This window comes from Trachurus japonicus, chromosome 13 (assembly GCF_045865225.1).
Source record: "Trachurus japonicus isolate A0001 chromosome 13, Traja_1.0".
In the NCBI taxonomy this organism is placed as follows: Eukaryota; Metazoa; Chordata; class Actinopteri; order Carangiformes; family Carangidae; genus Trachurus; species Trachurus japonicus.
This window is the reverse complement of record NC_140919.1, coordinates 28,460,353-28,480,107: the sequence shown is the minus strand read 5'-3', so window position 1 is coordinate 28,480,107 and position 19,755 is coordinate 28,460,353. Positions and strand designations below refer to the sequence as shown.

Sequence of the window (19,755 nt, the reverse complement as noted above, 5' to 3'; positions counted from 1 at the left end):
GATGTTTAGGTAGTATTGGCTGATAGGTGTGTCCACCCAATGGAGGTAACCATGGTAACTGCTGCATGTCAGTTTCAACTAAAAGGAGATAATGAGGAGCCATTGCAAAGAGTTTTTTTTTTTTCATCAGTGGGTACTAGTAGTGTTTAATTGTTCTCACTGAAGTGAAAGATATTGATCCATAAGGAAGAGACATGTAAAACATACAAGGAAATAAATATTTGATGTTAAAATGAAGTATGATCATTTTGCACTTCACTGGCTTTAAGCTCAGGCAGCGGCACCCCCCCACACACACACACACACACACTCTTTCAGCTACACAGGCATATGCACCCATGCACTCAAGCCTGCAGACTCTGGCTGTGAAGAGCAGACGCTTGCGCACATTCAACATACCTGTGAGGATACACAGATATCTGGCATTAGATGTGACTCACTGGGAAACGCTTGATCCAACATCTGACATCTGTGGCTTTAATGGCTGCCTCCTAAACCAAAAAACTAGACATCATAATGGTGAGCCAAGTCCAGTTCAGTGAGCAAAAAACTATTTTAAAAATTCTCTTTGGTATGTAAAGACAGATTTTTCTAAAACTCTAACACAGTTTTAATCATTTTGGGTCCGTTCTGACCCCTTGGAGGGAGTAAAGCCGGTTAAAAAAATGTGAATGCACAAGTGAGACTGGATCAATAAAGCCTTGCAGCGTGTGCAGAGGGTTATTACAGATGGTGAGAGTGTGATAGCACCAGAGGTGCCTGAGCTCATTAAGAAACAGGACCATACTCCGGTGCAGAGCCGGGAGAGTGGAGCAGTGTGTGTGTGTGGGGGGGGGGGGGGGCGCAGAGCATGGACTGAGATTTTTCACCTGAGTGTCACCAAAGCTGCTGTCAAAAAATAAAGAAAAAAATTGAAATAATTTCTTTATACATTTGGAAATCAACACAAGATCTGTGTTACATTAGTGAAAAGAAATGGGAGCATGTAAATATTAAGCAAAGAGGTTGATCAGCAGCTGCAGGCTGCTGCTCCATGCAGGAAACAGACTGGACTCTGGCGCCATCTTCCTGTCATAGCTGCTTATTCCTCTGGTGCAGTTAATTGAACGGAATTTCTGCTGGCGGTCAAAATGCAGATTTATAGTTTTGGGATCCACCGTACAGGTTTTTGATGCCAATACTCTGTGCAGACATGCAGTGTTCTTTAAATATGACTTCTAACATGCCAACAGATCAATGCCATGAAGGTTTTCCTTCAGATGGAGGCCTGGGCGAGTCCAAAAACCATGGAGGGGACCATAAAGATCATCATGATATGTTCAGATGGTCCCATTTCATTGAAGGCCAAAATATTTTACTGATTTTAATGAGCAAAGAAAGGACATTTCCATCTGATTTTCTTCAACCTTTCCTGTAGTTATGTCCAAGGAGAAACCTTCACTGCACTTGAAGTGGATTTACTAAAAGGACATTTTTGTGCCAACACAAGTCTTTTATTCTTTCGTTTCATTTTGCTTCTTCAGACTTGCAGCGGCACAAGGACAGAGTCTTATCTACAGTTTTCTGTGAAATGTGCAACTCGCATAGCGGTTCATTCATAAAACATTTTGCAAACTCAAATGTTTCATTACAGAACACACTCTAATCTAATACACACTCTGGCCTTTCCTGATGAAACAACTCCTTCAGGAAAATTTCTAGTCAGATGATTAGAAAACTACTGATGTGTAAATTAGGCACTTTCTTGTTGTTGCACAATATAAAAGCCACAGTCTGAGTTACAAGAGTTCAAGTTTCATTCCTTCTGGATGAAGTCACCGTGCTTAACAGGCACAAGAGGAAAATGTGCTGTACTCAAACACTTGCAAGAGGTGATTGCAGGACAAAAACACCACGCTTTTTTTTTTCTTCTTTTTTCATATTTATTTAATTTACCACTTCGGGGGTTTGTTTTCTAACATGTGTTTTCTTGTACTTGTGTAATTTTTCCAACTTGTATGACTCAGCTTCTTCAAAAACATCCAGAAAAAAACGAAAACAAACAACAACCTTACGTGACACTGAATCATTATTGTCTTTATATCTGCTCTGCTTTTCTGAACCTGCCGCCAAACCAGTGACGTTACCAGCTCAGTTATGTAAATATGTACACAAACACAGCAACGCAGTTTGCGCATAATCCCATAAAATCCACCACAGCCTGACAGAGACTGGCAGAAAGCTCAGAAACTCCCTCCACATACACTCTTATTACCCATGTGCTCATAGTTGCCTCAGGCCGCACACATTCTGTGTGTGTAAAACTGTCATTTTCTAAGCCGGGAGTTATAGGAACATTGGCCTTCAAGACTCTGAGATGAACCCACTTTATAATTTGTGTCACAATCCAATTGATTCAGGATGTGTTCTTTTTTCAAAACACAAACTCCTGCCAAAAGAAGTCCTACATTACGCCACCCATCAGCAAGAAGGAGTGAATTAATAGTACACTGGCTTCCAAGTGAGTTCATTAAGTCAAAAATAAACAAACAAATGGAGAAAACCAAACACTAGTCGTCATCAGTCTTGCTTTTCTTTTTTCTTTTTTTCTTCTTTCCTTCTACTCCGTCACCAGTTTCTATTGGTTCACTTTTAACTGTTACGTATTCCTCCTTCACCTTCACACTGGGCTCCACCTCCTCTCGCTCCCTGTCCTTCTTTTTCTTCTTCTTCTTCCTCTTCTCTTCCGAAACATCTTCCTCCTGGGAGAGCAGCTCCATCATCACATCCTCCCTCATTTCAGCAGCAGGTTCCTGCTTCACTGTCACCAGCTCCTCCTGCTCTGTCTTTAAGCGCTTTTCTTTCTTTTTCTTCTTCTTTTTCCCCCCTTCCTCTTCTTCTATAAATCGTTTGGGGCGGACGGTTGGAGATGATGGTCCGAGGGCAGCTCCGTCCACCTCGTTCTCAGCCTCGCAGGACACCGTGGGGGTCTTACAGCCGAACGGGTGGAATCGTTGTTTCAGCCCTGGCGGGATGGAGGGTGCTGGAGCAGCAGGGATCACCTGAGGGGTCCAAACATCACTGCTGCCTCCATAGTTCTCACACACATTTAGCAGACCTGAGAACTCAGGACCAAAAACAATACCATCTGACGACTTCTTGTCGCTGGTGAGCAAGCGGAGCTCTGGGGGACTGTGGGAGGAAGCCAGGATGCTGTAGATCTGCTGGCCACCCCCACTCTCTGCTCTGCCTGCAGCAGCGGGAACCTTCAGGGTATGGAGACCTGAGAGGGGCACCTTGATGCCACTGAGACTGGGTGGAGAGAAGAAAAGGGAAAGTTAGGTACATGGGAAAAGTTTCGTCAACTTCAGAGGTCTACACCAGCCATGTCACTTTCACAGCCTGCTGTTGAATTTGGGGAAACTTTCTAAAGCCTCAGCATGACGCCCATCTCCAGCTCCACCTGCTGGCCTCCACTGACACAAACTGCCCCTCTGCCAGTTACTTTATATGGAGCCTATCCTCTCTCTGCTGCTGCCACACAGAATCACTGCAGATACTGTATAAAGTAGAACTATGTAACTTGAGAAAGAAGAAATGGCACATTCCCCTGCGTGATCTGTCTCTCTCACTATCTCTCAAACACACACACACACACACACACACACACACACACACACACACACACACACACACACACACACACACACACACACACACACACACATAAATGTTCAGAAAAATGTTTCTCATTGAGAAAATGTTTAGACCCCTTAGATTTTTTCTGTATTCTGTTTGTTTAATTTTAGCATAAGAAATGCAACCTAAGTGAAACAAACACAAAAAAAAACTGGCGTAATGTTGCAACATAACGTGAAAAATATTTGACAAGGTCTGAACACTGAACTACATATTCTGGCTGCACATTGGAGAAAACAGAGACAAGGAAACAGATGACAGAGTGAAGACTGCACCCACCATTCTGGATTAAAATTGGCAGGAGCTTTGATGAGCCATAACTCATTCTTGCTGTTCTTCAGACTCTGTGACAGAGTGCTGCTGCATGGCTGATGGCAGAGAGACACAAAGTCTGCAGGACACTGGTACCTGGAGGTTTTACCTGTGGAGCCAAACAGTACACGTTTATCAGTAACACAACATGGAGCATCAGAAATCAACTACAGAACATAAATGAGGAAAGCCACAGTAAAAGTTGTGTGCTCACTCCCTTTTAATCACTCTTTATTGGATAAACTGCCAGTATCAATGTGACTTTGCTTGAGTGTGGCTCCTCTGTGACTTGGTACCAAGTTATTGTGAGAAATACTAATTACTGATGAGATCTTTTATGTTGTCATCACCATTTATAGCCAGAGCTAGCTATTTCTGTTCATTTATGGCTAACATATCTTGACTAAATAAATGTTTGTTTATAACTAGTCTATTCATATACTATTCGTAACCCCTTTTCATGTTACTCAGTCAGACGCACATACAGTGTGCACTGATTGACTACAGTGTGTTTCTGCGTGAATCCTCACCGACGCCGGTTTCCCTGAAATCAACTTATCCGCCAGCCAACACAAACTAGTGGAATCAACGAGTCTGAACTTACCGGGTTCTTTTTGCTTCACTGGCGATTTTGTAGCAGGACTGTCCGCTTCATCTCCGCTTGATGATGATGATGATGATATATCTTTTGGCATGTTTATGTTTTAAATGAACACAAAATTACTGGAATTAAACGTTTTCAACCTCGAAACGCATGGCTATGGGGGACGCACATGTGTTGACACAAACTGAACTCTGACCTTTAGTTGTTTCACTTCCGTGTCAGTTTTGGTTGTAGTTCCACGGTCGGGTCCGATTCATGTGTTTGCTCTGACAAAAGCAGGTACGGAAACTCAAACACCCACAATGCCCCTCGCACGATTACGTAACGTTCCAGCGTCCGTTAGAAGAGCAGTTGACGGCAGCGAAGAGCAGGCCGAAGTGGGTAAACAAAATAAACAAATGAGAAAAAGAGCGAAAACAACCCAGAGGTTTGAGCGTATTTCACGTCTGTAGGATGTGTAACGTTGTTCTGAAACGGTGTGAGTCCCGTTAACGTAGCAAGTGGTTAGCAACGAGAGGGCGTGCACCTGTCAAAGCTAAATAGGTTAAACAGCTAACGTGTGTTAGCACGTTAGCAGGCGTTAGCTGGCTCGTCGTTGAACCCGCTCGGGTTAGCTACCTGGCCGGCCATGTCGTCCCCCTCTTCCTCCAGGCGCCAGTGGTGCTACCTGTGCGACCTGCCGAAGATGCCCTGGACTGTGGTGTGGGATTTCAGCGAGGTGGTTTGCCGTGGCTGCGTGAACTACGAGGGGGCTAATCAGATTGAATTCTTGATAGCGAGCGCCCGACAGTTGAAACGAACTCACGGGATGCAGGACGGTAACGTCAGGTCACCTGGTCCTTCGCCCAATAAGCACGGCACATCTGGCAGAGGAGAGGCGGCGGCGGACGGAGGCAGGCCTCACGCCGATCGCTTCGAGCGGGGAGGCAGAGGAGAAAGCGCCGGCTCGGCTATTCGCGTGCCGCCCAACGGGCTGCACCGTGACGGGCAGCCGCCTCAAGAGGTGAACCGTCAGAGCCCCAGCGGCAGCCGGAGACCCATGCTCGGAGCTGCCATCCCCCCTAGTCTAGTGACTCAGAGCATCGCAGGGATTCCTCATGGGCTACTTGCGGGGATGCCGGCGGGCCTGACCGCCAGGACAGCCCCCATGAGCAGCCCCATGATCTTCCCCGGTCAGGTGCTAGCCGAGATGAGTCGCAGGCAGCTGGGAATAAGCATGGGGATAGCCCCGTTCATCACTCCAGAGCTGGAGCGAGAACTTAGCTCGTCCCAGAACCAGCCCAAGACACAGACGCAGGTCCACACTGCTGTGGCTGGCAGCAGCACCAGCAAAAGTACAGGCCTCCCTTCTTCATCCTCCTCCATAGCAGGAGGCGTGAGCCAAACAAGCCCCAAGCCTGCCTCGTCTCCAGCCAGGCAGCCACGGCCCCTTGCTGCGAGGTCTGGAGGGGAGCCGCTGGGCTCCAGTTCATCAGCAGAGGCAGCCACCACAGCTGCAGCTTTACCCCACAGTGGTGCCTCCGAGCTGGGTTCAGCATCCACCAGCAACACTCACTCAACCGGGAACACGCTGTCCTGCACCTTGTGTCATGAGCGGCTGGAAGACACGCACTTTGTTCAGTGTCCATCAGTGCCAGGGCATAGGTTTGTTTGGATTCTTGTTTCAATCAATAAAATGCTTTATTGTGACCGTGGAAGCAGTTTAAGCCTGTACTTCAGGCTCTTGCTATTTGCTACTTTTTTGTTACATTTTATAGACTAAAACAATTACAAGTAACAAGAGAGTATAGATAAATAACTGATTGATGCTGAAATAACTGTTGTTTGTTGGTATCACTTAATGTTCACAGAAAGTTGTAATAACCTGTCTTTTCTGCCTCTACCAAATTTAGGTTCTGCTTCCCCTGCACCAGGATTTACATCCAGAGCCGGCGAGGAGATGGGGAGGTGTATTGCCCCAGCGGAGAGAGGTGTCCGTTGGATAACTCTCCCAACAGTCCCCCATGGGCCTTCATGCAGGGAGAGGTCTCCACCATACTGGGCACTGCTGGAGCAGGAGCTCCATCAGCTGCTGCATCTGGAGCCGGGTCAGGGCCTGGAGCTGCAGCTGCTTCTGCATCTGGTGCTGGAAGTGGAGCTGCCAGTGGAGCTGGATCTGGGAGTGGGGACATCACCGTCAAGAAAGAGAGAGAGACGTGATGGTGATTTCCATGGAAACCAAGACCCGACGCAGCAACAGGCAGGTCCACAGACATGTTCCACCCATTGCCTCAAGTCAGGCAGCACCTTAGTTGATTCCATCTTTAAGTTATGCATTTGCCAGACTTAAGTCTCTGATAACAGCTGTTGAATGTGGATGTTTGTGAATACTAAACTGTCCAAATACATAAATCATCATTACTATTGTTCCAATAGTGGCAAATTAATATATGTTACGTAGATGGATGAAATTTAGAGAGTGAGGGAGATAGTAAAAATAGTCAGGCAGCGAAGATGTTCTTTGCATCTTTCAGTATTGTTGTAACTGTGTTTATGTCCCATTAAATGTTGTTTATTTGTGCTTGCTTTTCATCACTCCAGAGTTGTATCACGAACCAAAAGGAGATGTCTACACTGGGACGCTGAGATACCCAGGAGAGAGGCAACACGGCGATCCACACTTCAGAGAACCTCCATTACACAGCTCTTAACTCCACCCACTCAGCACCAGGTTATAACACCATTATCAGACCCTGTCTGATATCTGACTGAAGTTGCAAAGCCTCTTTTTTTTTTTTTTTTTTTTTACAAATTGTTCTGATTATTTTTTGTCCAACTTTTACATTTTTAAATAAATTATAGAGTATCCAATGAGAATGTGAAATAAAATTTCATGAATTAAGTAAAAAAATTCCCACTGCATTCTTTGCATTGAGAGGTTACCCTCAAGAAAAATCCTATATCAAACAGCAGTGAAGTAACACCACAATTTTATCAAGATGGCAAAATGGCCATCACAATGTACTGTTGGAGCCAACCAACAGCTGAACAGTGGCTACTTTTGTTAAGGTAGTAGTAGCTGTTACTGACCGTAGTTTTCAACAGCTTTTGACAAACAAAACCTTAGACAATTGGAATAATTTGGAAAATGCTGCAATCGCATAAAAACTCCTCAAAATGCACTTTAAGAAGCAACCAGAGCAACCAGCGCTCCAAGCTGTTGTTAGCTTATGGATTGGCCCAATACATGGATGATTACCATTTCAAATGATCCCCCTCAAATTCACAGAAAATAGCCATGGTCCGGAGTTTGTTGTAATGGTACACTGAATATTCTGTTTGCAAGAGAAAGCACAAAAGCTTGCTTCAACAGTTCCAACACAAACATTGAAATACTGTAGCCGCTGTTATTATGTATCTCTTTGCTTGTTAATGAACAAACTGTTGCCTGCCAACCATGAGCAGGTGGTCAGATCTCAAATGGATCGCAGTAAAATACCAGGCTGTTCCAAGTCGAAACAAGAAACTAACTGTCTTGGACAAAATTTCATTATCTGCCAATGCTTGTTCTAAATTAAATATTTGTGTTTCAACAAATACAATTTACATTAACAAGTGACATGAGATTGACAGTTGTAATTACAAAGTGTACCTTAAAATACAGATTTATCATCTTTTATGGGTTTTATGACTGAATCCGTACCATGGCGCACAATCAGATTTTTTTTTCTCTTTCAAACAAATGGAAAAGCTCTCGATTTAAAACAACTAAACGTGGAAACCGACATGACATGTGGACAGAGTGCCGGTAGTGACATTTCTCTGTACGTCTGTGCATTTGTTTTTCGTCAGCTTTAAACAAAGCTTAAAGAAGAATGTTTGCTGTGTAGAAACAATGAGTCGTCTGTCAGAGCATCGACCAGCCACAGAGACTCTGTATGACTGTATTTAAATGTCGCTTTCTTATAAGATCCAGCCCAGCCTACACTTTACCCCGAATGTATATGAAAAGATATCTATTGATAGACCTAGGACTATATTTTATACTAGAATGTTAAATGTTATATACTGTATAGACCTATAATAGTATGTATGTGCAATCCTTAGTCATAGTATATGCAACAGTTTGGAATATGTAATTAAAAATGATTGCATATAATTTCATTAACCTTTTTTGTTTGAGTGAGAATCCACCTAAATTTGGAACAATGCATACAAACCCCCCTGAAATGGTTAAAATCATTGCTCTTAAAAAGGAGAATATTTTATCTGGAATTAGTTTTTCATTAGAATTGCAATGAAATTAATCTCGTCTTGATTTAAACAAACATGCACACATGTCTGCTGAGCTTGTTTCCATTAATAATCAATGGAACAAATGTGTATGAGCATAAACCTGCTTGTCACACTCATCAATTTTTATTTGATAGTTGGGAACTAACTGTTTCTAAATTGAAACACTTTGACACATTTCTTGTTAACATGTAAACATTTTTTTGGTGGATTCTCTCTTTATGTGCAGTATGTACTAGTCAGTACAGACACACAAACAAACCAAAGGTAATTTTATGCCCAAACTAATGTTTCTGGATGTAAATGTTTTATGGATAAAATAAATATATTGCTATATTTCTTGGCCAGGTCTTAACCAGTTTCCTTCATCAAGCCGTTACAGTTTACAGACCCATGTGGTCTACTGTACTTATGGGATTTTGCATATAAAAGTCTATAGTATTCAGCAGCTGGTTATGTAGGCCCTCGGTATTGAGAGAAGATCCCTCAGGTCAGGTTTGTTGCAGAGAAATGTCTTTGAAGAAGTGGAATTTAAGTTTAATATGCACTGATACATCATGCAATCCCTTGTTAAGTGCCTTTTTAAAATGTTTACCGCCTGTTTGTGTGTCTGGGAACCTCAGGGGAACTAGGAGTGCAATGGCTTTTTTATTGTCTAGTCAATGATTAACCTGAATCTGTTTCCCTTCAATTGCCATCAGACGGCTTTTTGCTTTTATCTGAAGCCTTTGTAAAATTAGTAGGCCATTCATTGTTTGGATATGGTCTCTCCTCGCCTCTCTCTCTTTTTCCCTCTGTCTCTCTCTCTCTCTCCGTCTCTCCATTGAGTTTCTTTTCATGTTATGTTTAGATCTGCTGGTTTTATTGCAGCTTCATGTACAAAATAGAAACCAGGAATAAATGGGATGGAAACGTGTACTTGCTTCTGTTTCTTGAGTTTTATCCTTCAGATTTAGGTTAAACATCTCACCAGGTGTAACTATTGAAGACTCCTGTGTTAAGATTCATAAACCTTCAGTTACTGGAAATTGGTTAATGTTAGCCAGCTAAAATTAGTTTTACAATTCCCAATGTAAGGGTTATGCGTTTGTAATCTCGTATTAATAGCAGCACACTGGTCGACAACTGGGGGCAACACCTTTTTAACTATGACTGAGGATGCACTGAGTTTACATCCTATAATTACACATAAATTATAGTTATATTCCTGGCTTTTCCACCACATTTAAACCATTGGGTATACAAAATAAACTCTTGAAGTTGTGTTGTGGAAATTTAAACTCATGACCTTGAGCATTTTAAAGTTAGGACTATAACCCAGCTTCTCCCTGGCTGGAGCTATGGACAAGAAAACATTGAATACAGAGGGAAAGAAATCATCTCACAGTAAAATATTTTACACAATTGCATCAAATATATTACAAATCTGATATACTGTGGTCTCAAATCAATCTGTTTATAACAATTGTATCAGTCAGATTTAACTTAATATATCATGTACATGTATTTAAATTGGGGGATTGGGGAAAAAATAAATAAATGGTGACAATTAAAAACTTTTCATGCTTCAACACTGATCTGGGTGATTTCTTCCTTTGAAGAAGTAGACACTCCTTGAAATCCAGAATAAAGACAGCAAAGAGCACTTGCTCATATGAAGCTTTATCTTAACTGGGATCCAGCATCTTTGAAGTTAATTGAGAAAGTGCAGCAGGAAAAATCAACCTGATTTATTTAGAAATGTAAATCCTGGTTTCACATGAGGTCACCTCCTATTGAAGGAGCAGTAAGAGTCCATCAGAGTGCTTGAATCTAATTCAGTTCACTTGATCATTTTTAGTAGTGGCCACGTGATGGCGCTCTTACACTCTTCACTTAAACCTGGATGAAGAGGCCGCTGGACAAGTTTATAAAATCATGTTTTATCAGATCCAGGACATTGCGAACATGCTTTAGATATCCTGTTCTTTAAATAATATAAGGTGCACTGTTGATGGTGAAATTCATTTTTCTCCTCAAAGATGAATGTTTCATCTTTATTTTACATTTGCTCGACTGATCATCCTCAAACCAACTTCACCTCCCCGTGTTGTTGAGCAGAGACAGCTGCGCGACCACTGTTAATGATGAAGCTGCTCATTTTTAATGTGAAGAAGAGGATCACGGGGGGCGTCCGGTCGATCTGTCGCTTCCTCCATTAATGTCAGCACGTTACAGCCATTGTTAAACCAATTATAGAGGTGTTAATGGACGATAGAGGAGCCATTGGCATGAAAAACGGCCCGCAGAGAGACGACATGGATAAATGTGAGTTAAATGTGAGTTGGGAAAATAAAAGGGGGGGGGGGGGGTGCTTTTAAAGGAGTATTGTAGACTGTAAGATGCGTATTACAGAGGCAAACCAAGTCCACCAAAGCGCATCCTTCAACCAGTTTGGAAAACTTAAAAAGAAATCCTAATCCAGAGTGTGTTTTATAATAATGATAAGAGGGCAGTACTGGACAGGACGGTGAAACCAGCTCAGGACGAACCTCCAACCAAAACAGTCTGGGTTTTTGTTTCACACTGTTCGAACCAACGATGATGTGATGCTGTGTGACCTGAGAAATTCACCACCAGCATCTGCAAAATCAGGGCTAAAACGCTGATCACTGACTGACTGAAGTACATTTTCAAATCAGAATATATAAAGCCTGGAGGAGGACGATGCAGCCCTCATACAAGTTGTTTATTCCATGTGATGTTGAAGTTATAGTTATACAGGCCTGCACCAAATAATCTGTCCCTTTAGTGGAGTTAGAGCTAATGCTCTTGAATATAACCGCAGACTGGAGGTCAAAGTTTGCCCCCCTGTTTTGTTTTTTTTCCTTCTCCAACTTTACATCACGGTAGATGAAATGAGCTCATCTCTTTCAGGCTTAATTACATCATTACAGACACTGAGGTGTTAGCTCATTCCACGTGTTAATCGACTTGACAGCCTTTTGCAAACAGGCGATGATCGCCAAGACGTTACAGGTGATGCCATGTGGAGAGTCTGATTGGCGATAGCCAATATATAATCAAAGCTGCAGCCGAAATCAGGATGGGAAACACAATGAGCGGCTCGACTGTAGATATGAAGAAAAAAACAAGATAAATTAAACCAAGTGTCCTGAAGACAGTTTTTTTGAAGGCAAGACAGCCAACAGGTGAATAGCTATTACCATAGGCTATAGACACATGTGACATGTTAATATCTAAGAAGCTGCCGTTTGTCCCACAGACATCAAATGTTTATGTTTTTTTATGTCATGGCTCTGGTTGCTTTTGGCTGCATTTACGCGCTGATATTCCTTCCTGCATCTCTTCTCACCGTCTAATCCCGTCGACCTCCCGCCTGCGCATCAATTACATCTCCATTGACTCGCCATTAGGCTGAGGCATTGACATTCACAGGCCTCCGTCTGCACCGAGGCCTGATGTGTATTCCACAACACAACGGCCCGGGCTCTATGCATTACACCAGGATTACATTAAGCTATTTATTGTAGTATTTCTCTGTGGCTTGGGGCCGCGAATGCGTCTTTGGAGAAGAAAAAAATCTCCGATGAAGAAGGACGCTCACGTTTACCCGAGCCGTTACTCTGCGCATGAGCTTCAAATTGAGCCGAGTGGATCAGATCAAACTGTCGATCTTTGTGTAGCATTCAGAGTCTCTGAGAATAATGTATCTGTAGCTATAGGGCAGGCTACTCGGAGAACATTCGTTTAGATCCAGGCGAGAGCAAACATCTGGCCTGTTTGCTCTTTACATTTTTGATATTGATCTGATTTCACCTTTGTTTTGGTGCAGCACGGTGCAACACCTTCATGTGGCAAAAGTCCGTCTTTAATGAGCTGGGATGGTCCGTCAGTGAGGGGTGGGGTGGTTGGGGGTCTCAAAGGGGCTTGCTGTTTCTGATCAAGATCACTGATTAGCTGATGTTCTCCTTTTCATAGTCAAATATGGCCTTGATTATACCGTGGGTTCATTTTCGTGACTATTATACGGAATATTTGACTATCGGGGAAGATTTGACTATTAAAAGCCCCACATTTGAATTATGTACGACAGTTATTACAATTAAGCCCCCAGGACCATGGCGGAGGGTCCACAGCCCCGGAGAAGTGATAGCCGAGGGAATTAACAACTTTCACGCCCCTCAACACACGTCTCTAAAGTGACTCTCCAGCCCAATATTAAACTCGTTCAATCTCCAATATTTCTTTGTTTAATCAAATTAAATAGTATGTTGAAGTAGGATAAATTAACATTTGTTATAGGCCTATATAAGCCATTTAAACTCCCATCACAGAAAAATAAAATACATTTCAATAAACTGTTTTAAAAGTAGAGGAAGTATGTACTTTGTTATCAGTTCTTTTATTTTTTAGAACTAACACACATGTCTTATATCTGCAGATTATAAACCCATCTGTTATTCACCCTCTGACCTTAGAGCTGCAAAATAAGAGGTTAAAATGTGTAAAGTTACTGATGGAAACCATCCTCCAAGCACATCCCTGATACACTGAGCTCTGATGGAACTATTATCATACCCTCATTTATCTAAAAACCATCTGAGGGAAACAGGGTTCAGCTATGAGCTGGGATGTGATACTCAGAGAATCTGTACATTCCCATCTGATGTTTCGTATTAAATCATACAGGCCTGCACCAAACAATCTGTTCCCTCTGTGGAGATGGTAATATCTTGAATATAACCAGAGGCTGGAGGTCAAAGTTTGCCACACATGTTTGTTTTTTTCCCATCTACAACTACGTCACGGTGCAGAAGATGCACGTGTGTTATATCTACGATTATAAACTCGTCTGCTATTCATCCTTTGACCATATTAACACATCACTTTTGTGAACTTCACTGTTACAGGCAAAAAAAAATCCACTCTTTGCACCGAGTCTGTAGGGCAGTCATTTGTCCGGGTGGCCCTGGTGTAGCCGCCGGGCCAATATACAGCACACCAGGGGGCCACATTGGCCTTTTTGCATGGGCCTTCCTGGATCCTAACACGGTATTCAAATCAGGATCGGGGCGGGACCTGGCGGCACCTTATAAGAGGAGGACGTCCAGGTTTCTCTACTGTATTTGCGCTTTACACCTCTGCCTTCGTCCCGAGGCGCCCAGAGGTGCACAGAAGAAAACGGGCCAGGAGAAGAAGAAGAACAAGTCAACATCTGCTGAGTCATAACAAGATTACGGTTATGAAACAATGGATGACTGACAAATAAGACATATTGACTTTACATTTCCCAGGAGCGCAGCACTGTCACTTCACTGTTTGACTTTTTCTCCTCTCACATTTTTGGCTCGCGATATTGTTTGCCTCTCTCTTGGCAGAGGGAAACAACTTTGTTTGGATTTTTTCCAAAAAACTTCAAGTTTTGAGAGGGATTTTATTTTTATTTCTTATTTTTTTCCCCAAAGAACTCCGGTCATAGATAAGAATTCTCCTCCAGAGATTTGAGTTGGGGATGTTGAGCTCTGTGAAGATGGAAACCCATGATCTACCAGAGTGGAATACCTTCTACAGCGAGGCCAGCGAGGTAAAGACGCATTCACACAAAAAATAATAACTTACCCACCACACTGTTTTTATCCCGGTGTAAACAGCGGGACATGTCTCACCTTCTTAGTGGATTTAAGTAAAAAAGACACGCCAGATTTTATGTTCTTGCGCGCGTCTTTAGCATGACTTGTTAAAAAAAAAGTTATTTCCTCACTTGATAAATTCTTAAATTATTTAATAAGGCCTTGAACTTTTATGGAAATAACGATAGTCTACACTAAGATTTAATATACTATAGACTAAGGTTGAGTGTCAATGCGCACTTTCAAACGCCGGAGCATGATGAGAAAAACAGCAGAAAATATCAGGAAGACTTAATCATTTTTTCTTTTGTAAAAATATCAATAATTAGCCTATATTAAAATAAACATTCAATCACAAAATAATTGTATTTTTTTTTTCCAGAACATATGAAGCCACCCAAACTATAGGTTATATTCAACATTAAATGTTTTTTAATTAACTTCTGATATATGCAGCTAATATGAATTAAATAATTGACAGAACATAAACAGCACATTCAATTCATCATATTTTTCAGAAGATGTTGGCTCATCAATGGGCCCTCTTCTTCTTCCTCCTCCTCCTTTGTGTCTGTGAGTTGCGACAGCTCAGGTGTAAATGTGACTTTTTCTTTTCTCACTAATTGAATTAGAGTTAATTCTATCAACAGCTTCAGTTCTCACCTCACCTCGACCTGATGAAATTACTGAGAAGAAAGAGTCTGATAATATTTAACTAAAGGATCGGTGAGCGGCTCCAGGCGCTCTCGGAAAAAAGGCCATGTTCTGTTTTTTTTTCCTCACACATATATGTAGGCTACTTTATTTTAATTTTTAAAAAAGTTTTGGAAACTTAATCGTTCATCTTCGTCATACAGAAAGAATAAATCCCTCCACTTTATCTGAAATAGTGAGAAGTTAGTTTTCCCCTCAGAGAGGTGGAGGAGCCGTGTGAACTGAGAGGCACCATGACGCGCTTTTTACGCATTTTCAGGTTAACATCGCTGTGTGAAATCCATGTCCCCTCTCCGCGCACTGAGAGCTTCATTGTGCATTGATAAGGAGTCACCTTTTTAAATGTAGAGTCAAACTGCCTCCCCCTCACACCCTACATTCATTTTACACAGAGGGAAAAAAAATAAATCCAATCTAATAATCACAACACATCTGTTTGTGTTAATCGCTTTTAAAGGGTGAAGAATTAAAAGGTCTTGGCTGATTATATTTTGTTATTTAAACTAAGAAGTATGAAGTATTTGACATGTGTGCACACTCTCTGTGTTTCCCTGGTGATTAACCAGATGTTGTTGTGCTCCTCTCTCTCTCCAGATGTATTCCTCTCCCAGCACTATGAACTCTGGTCTGGGCTCCATGGGCTCCATGGGCACCATCAACAGCTACATCAACCTGAACCCGGCCACCGCTTCCCCTGCAGGTATGAACATGGCGTACCCCAGCTCCAGCCTCAGCAGCTCCCCACTTGCCTCCATGGGTTCTGGGCCGGGCCACATGTCGCTCTCCCCCGTGGCCTCCTCCCTCAGCTCGAGCTCTCTAACTCAGCTGGGTGCTGCTGCTCCCGGCACCTTGGGCTCCTTGTCCCACTACCAGAACATGGGCCAGTCCATGAGCCAACTGGGATACCCTTCCACTGCGAGCCTGAGCCGGGCCGGGCCCAAGGAGATCCCCCCAAAGCCCTACCGACGCTCCCTGACCCACGCCAAGCCCCCGTACTCGTACATCTCCCTCATCACCATGGCGATCCAACAGAGCGGCAGCAAGATGCTCACCCTGAATGAGATCTACCAGTGGATCATGGACCTGTTCCCCTACTACCGTGAGAACCAGCAGCGCTGGCAAAACTCCATCCGACACTCGCTCTCTTTCAACGACTGCTTTGTGAAGGTGGCTCGCTCACCAGACAAGCCCGGCAAAGGTTCTTACTGGACCCTGCACCCACAGTCAGGCAACATGTTTGAGAACGGCTGCTACCTGCGGCGCCAGAAACGCTTCAAGATCGAGGACAAGGCGGCAAAGAAAGGAGGCAAGAGCCAGGAGGGGGGCTCAGGGAAAGGAGGCCACAGTGGAGACCACCTGGAGGATCGCAGCCCCACAGGAGGATCAGAGGGAGCTGACTCCGCCCACTCAGACAACTCCCACCCGGGCTCTTCAGACGACCAGCCACTTCCTCGTAACTCCCTGGTTCCACTAGACTGCCCTCAGCTGTCCTCCTCACACCTCCACAGCCCGCCCGTCTCCCTGCCTCCCTCCTCCTCCACCTCGTCCTCCATCCCTCCATCCTCCTTGTCCCTCTCCGCCACCTCCTCCTCCAACCCGCTCCTCCACTCCCAGTCCTTAGCGAGTAGCGCTCACCTCCTGCCCAGCGCCATGCAGCAGCACATGGACCTACAGAGCGATGCCCTCAAGTCCCTGGACCCCCACTACAACTTCAACCACCCTTTCTCCATCACCAACCTCATGTCCAATGAGCAGAAGATGGACCTCAAGTCCTACCAGGACCAGGTGATGGCTTACAACAGCTACACCGGCGGCTCTCCTATGGGAGCCAAACAGATCTACGACAGCCCCGGGCCAGCCACCATGGACTCTGGTGCTTATTACCAAACTCTGTACAGCCGCTCGGTGCTCAACGCCTCCTAATATGGACATCCATCCATCCACCCACACACACACTTGTCTGTAGTGGTGAGCCAAGATGGAGGCCTCTCTTCCTCTCTGCCTTTTCTAAAATGGACACCCAAGCTCTCTTTATCTTCCTCTTTCTTCCCCTCTCTCCTTCTCTGGCTCACGTCCAGTGGCCTTGGAAAAGACTCACATCTAAAATGGCCGCTGTGTTTGAGGGACCAAAGAACATTTTTTTCTTTCCTTTTACCAGCTCTAATGAACATGGAGACTGGGTTGGTTACATGGAGGACAGAAAAGTGAGGCTGGATGATTAACTGACGGTGAAGACGTCTGAGTCGTCTTTGCCAGCTAAAATTGGCTTTGTACAAAATGTAAATAGAGCTAATGTTGGGGGGGAAGGATATTTGCATTTATTTATGAAGGGAATAAATTTTAATATATCTTGTATAGTGCTCTGTCGACCAGTTACAACCCAAATGTGAGTTTTTGTTTTGTTAAGTTTTGTTTTTTAAACCAAAGACGGAGAGTTTCAGGTTACTGCTTCAGGCAGGTGTTACTGCAGTGGGAGACAGTTAAGTACATTTCTTTTTGTGTTACAGCATTTCACACTGTGTTCTGTCATTTCTGTCAGATCAGGAATCCGTCAAAGTAAATGTAGCTCATGAGGTTTGTACTTTAAGAATAATATTTGTAGTTTTGTTTTATATGAAGATTTAAAAAAAAAAAAGAAGCCATTTGGACCTTGCTGCAGCACAGAGGACACAGACATAAAAAAGGAAGGAAAGACGCAAAGTAACTGTGGTACAAAAAAAACAAAAAACAAAAAAAAAACATATTGTGTTTCTGTTTTTCATGGCCCCAAATCATTTCCTGTTGTTACCTATATGAGAGCATTACAACTAAATGCTTATCCGCAGACTGTAACATGTTGAGAGGCAGACAGCTGAGGTGCGTGGGGGAGTTCAGCCGATGACTAAAACAGTTGAAAGGGAGGAGAGATGCACTATGGGAGGATTTACATACAGTACTTTGCACTATGGAGCTCCCATTGGTCAGGTGGGCTGATAGTGTGTGTCTTTGTGTGTGTGTGTGTGTATGTGTGCTACAACAATAGCACCCCCCCCCCCTTACACTGTCAGTGCATCAGTTCAATGGGATCAGTGTATCAATGTCAAAGGGTGTCAAATGACCCCTTGCTCCCTTTCTTCAAATGACTGCTGATCTGATGGGAGATCAATGTATTGATGATCTATTGAAGGATTATTCCGATGGACAGCGGAGGATGCAGAAGTTTCAGGTCACATGAGGTCCTCTGTGGAGCATCTATTCTAGTTTCAACGAGAAAATGTATTTTATTTAAGCTATGTTCCTTTTCAGACTTTCAAAGTGTGCTGATATAATATATTGGGTTTTTTTGTTGTTGGTTTAAATGTGATTCAAATGATTCATGTTTCATTTTTCTTATTAAAAAGGCAAAAAATGTGGGAAGACATTGTGCGTTTGCTTTTCTTTTACCACCAGCGTTCATGCGAGAAGTGTTTGTTGTCACCGTGGATACAAGTAAAAAGTAAAAATTTTGTTTATTTCATCACTTGTTTCTTCACAAAACTGAGTTATATTTCTGTTCAATTGGCTCATTTTGAAATACCACAAAGCATAAGAAGATACTTTTTAGAATGTTATAAAAGGAATAAAACACTGTATATATATATTTCAAAATATACTTTACCAAATCATTATTATTCAACTATCCACAGTTTAAAAAAAAAAAATAGTCAGTGAAACAAAAACTTAATCAACAGGTGATTCTGGTAGGAAGATGGAAGTTTCTAGATCAGTGTTATTGGCAGGACCTCAGCGACTCGTCCCGGTCAATCAATCAGCCCCCGGCTGGTGAGGCCGTGCTGCAGGAATAGCAGCGCCTTGTTGAAACAGCTCCTGACCAAATGACTGTGGTGTGTGACATGTAGGACTGGTAGACTAAACACGGCTGGATCACACTGAGAGCCTCAAAGAGGACCTCCGCACAGGCCATCAACCCAGGCGGCATCACACACACTCACACACACTCTCAAACACATGCACACACACACACACACACAGCAATACCAAGGCCACTCCAAAATCTACTGACCTGCCTCTGACCCTGCACTAGGAAAACTATCGGCAAGTCAACAAAACAAAAAGCGGGTGAACATAGCAGCACAATATTTTTTCCCATTAATCTTCGGTGTCGCTCTACCTCAACCAATCAGATCCCAATCAAGCTATAGACATGGAATTCATCACTTCCTACACATGGTGGATAAGTTTTCCTGCTAAAGGGCGATTAACTGCAGCTGATGGATGGAAACCTGCTGAATAGAAGGGGCAGTGATGCATGTGGAAGCCTTTATTCAAAATGCTGTGTACTTCACATTAACCCCAATTCAAGTGCCAAACCACTGTTTCTTTGTCTTTACATGAACAGGAACATAAAAAGCTTTATTGATCTTGCTTCCTGCAGCCGTTTTTCCCTGGCTTCCTGCTCGTGTCGCCGGGCCTACCTGTCTGTGGTCCACCTGTCTGTTTGCAGGCGTACCTGTCTGTCTGCGGTCTACTTGTCTGTCTGTAGGTCTCTGCTCACAGTTGTCC

At 43.3% G+C, this 19,755-nt stretch overlaps 3 protein-coding genes across 4 annotated transcripts; 2 read left to right on the top strand and 1 right to left on the bottom strand.

The window, feature by feature from the left end:
- Positions 1 to 2,026: 2,026 nt before the first annotated feature.
- polr1g (RNA polymerase I subunit G) lies at positions 2,027 to 4,931 on the bottom strand. Its single transcript, XM_085795762.1, has 3 exons — positions 4,595 to 4,931; positions 3,958 to 4,099; positions 2,027 to 3,291 (listed from the first exon to the last, which is right to left on the bottom strand). The coding sequence occupies exons 1-3, from the start codon at positions 4,683 to 4,685 to the stop codon at positions 2,550 to 2,552; spliced, it is 975 nt and encodes a 324-aa protein (XP_085651888.1). The 5' UTR covers positions 4,686 to 4,931; the 3' UTR covers positions 2,027 to 2,549.
- Positions 4,914 to 9,784, top strand: irf2bp1 (interferon regulatory factor 2 binding protein 1). Of its 2 annotated transcripts, none has more exons than XM_085795760.1 (3): positions 4,914 to 6,238; positions 6,487 to 6,833; positions 7,175 to 9,784. In XM_085795760.1, the coding sequence occupies exons 1-2, from the start codon at positions 5,223 to 5,225 to the stop codon at positions 6,791 to 6,793; spliced, it is 1,323 nt and encodes a 440-aa protein (XP_085651886.1). In that variant the 5' UTR covers positions 4,914 to 5,222; the 3' UTR covers positions 6,794 to 6,833; positions 7,175 to 9,784. The 2 variants fall into 2 exon arrangements, with proteins under 2 accessions (XP_085651886.1, XP_085651887.1); XM_085795761.1 differs by having other exon boundaries at positions 6,487 to 6,837; positions 7,175 to 7,297.
- A 4,571-nt stretch (positions 9,785 to 14,355) lies between these two features.
- Positions 14,356 to 17,794, top strand: foxa3 (forkhead box A3). Its single transcript, XM_085795759.1, has 2 exons — positions 14,356 to 14,453; positions 15,808 to 17,794. Exons 1-2 carry the CDS (start codon positions 14,382 to 14,384, stop codon positions 17,134 to 17,136), a joined length of 1,401 nt encoding a protein of 466 aa, XP_085651885.1. The 5' UTR covers positions 14,356 to 14,381; the 3' UTR covers positions 17,137 to 17,794.
- The last annotated feature ends 1,961 nt before the right edge of the window (positions 17,795 to 19,755 follow it).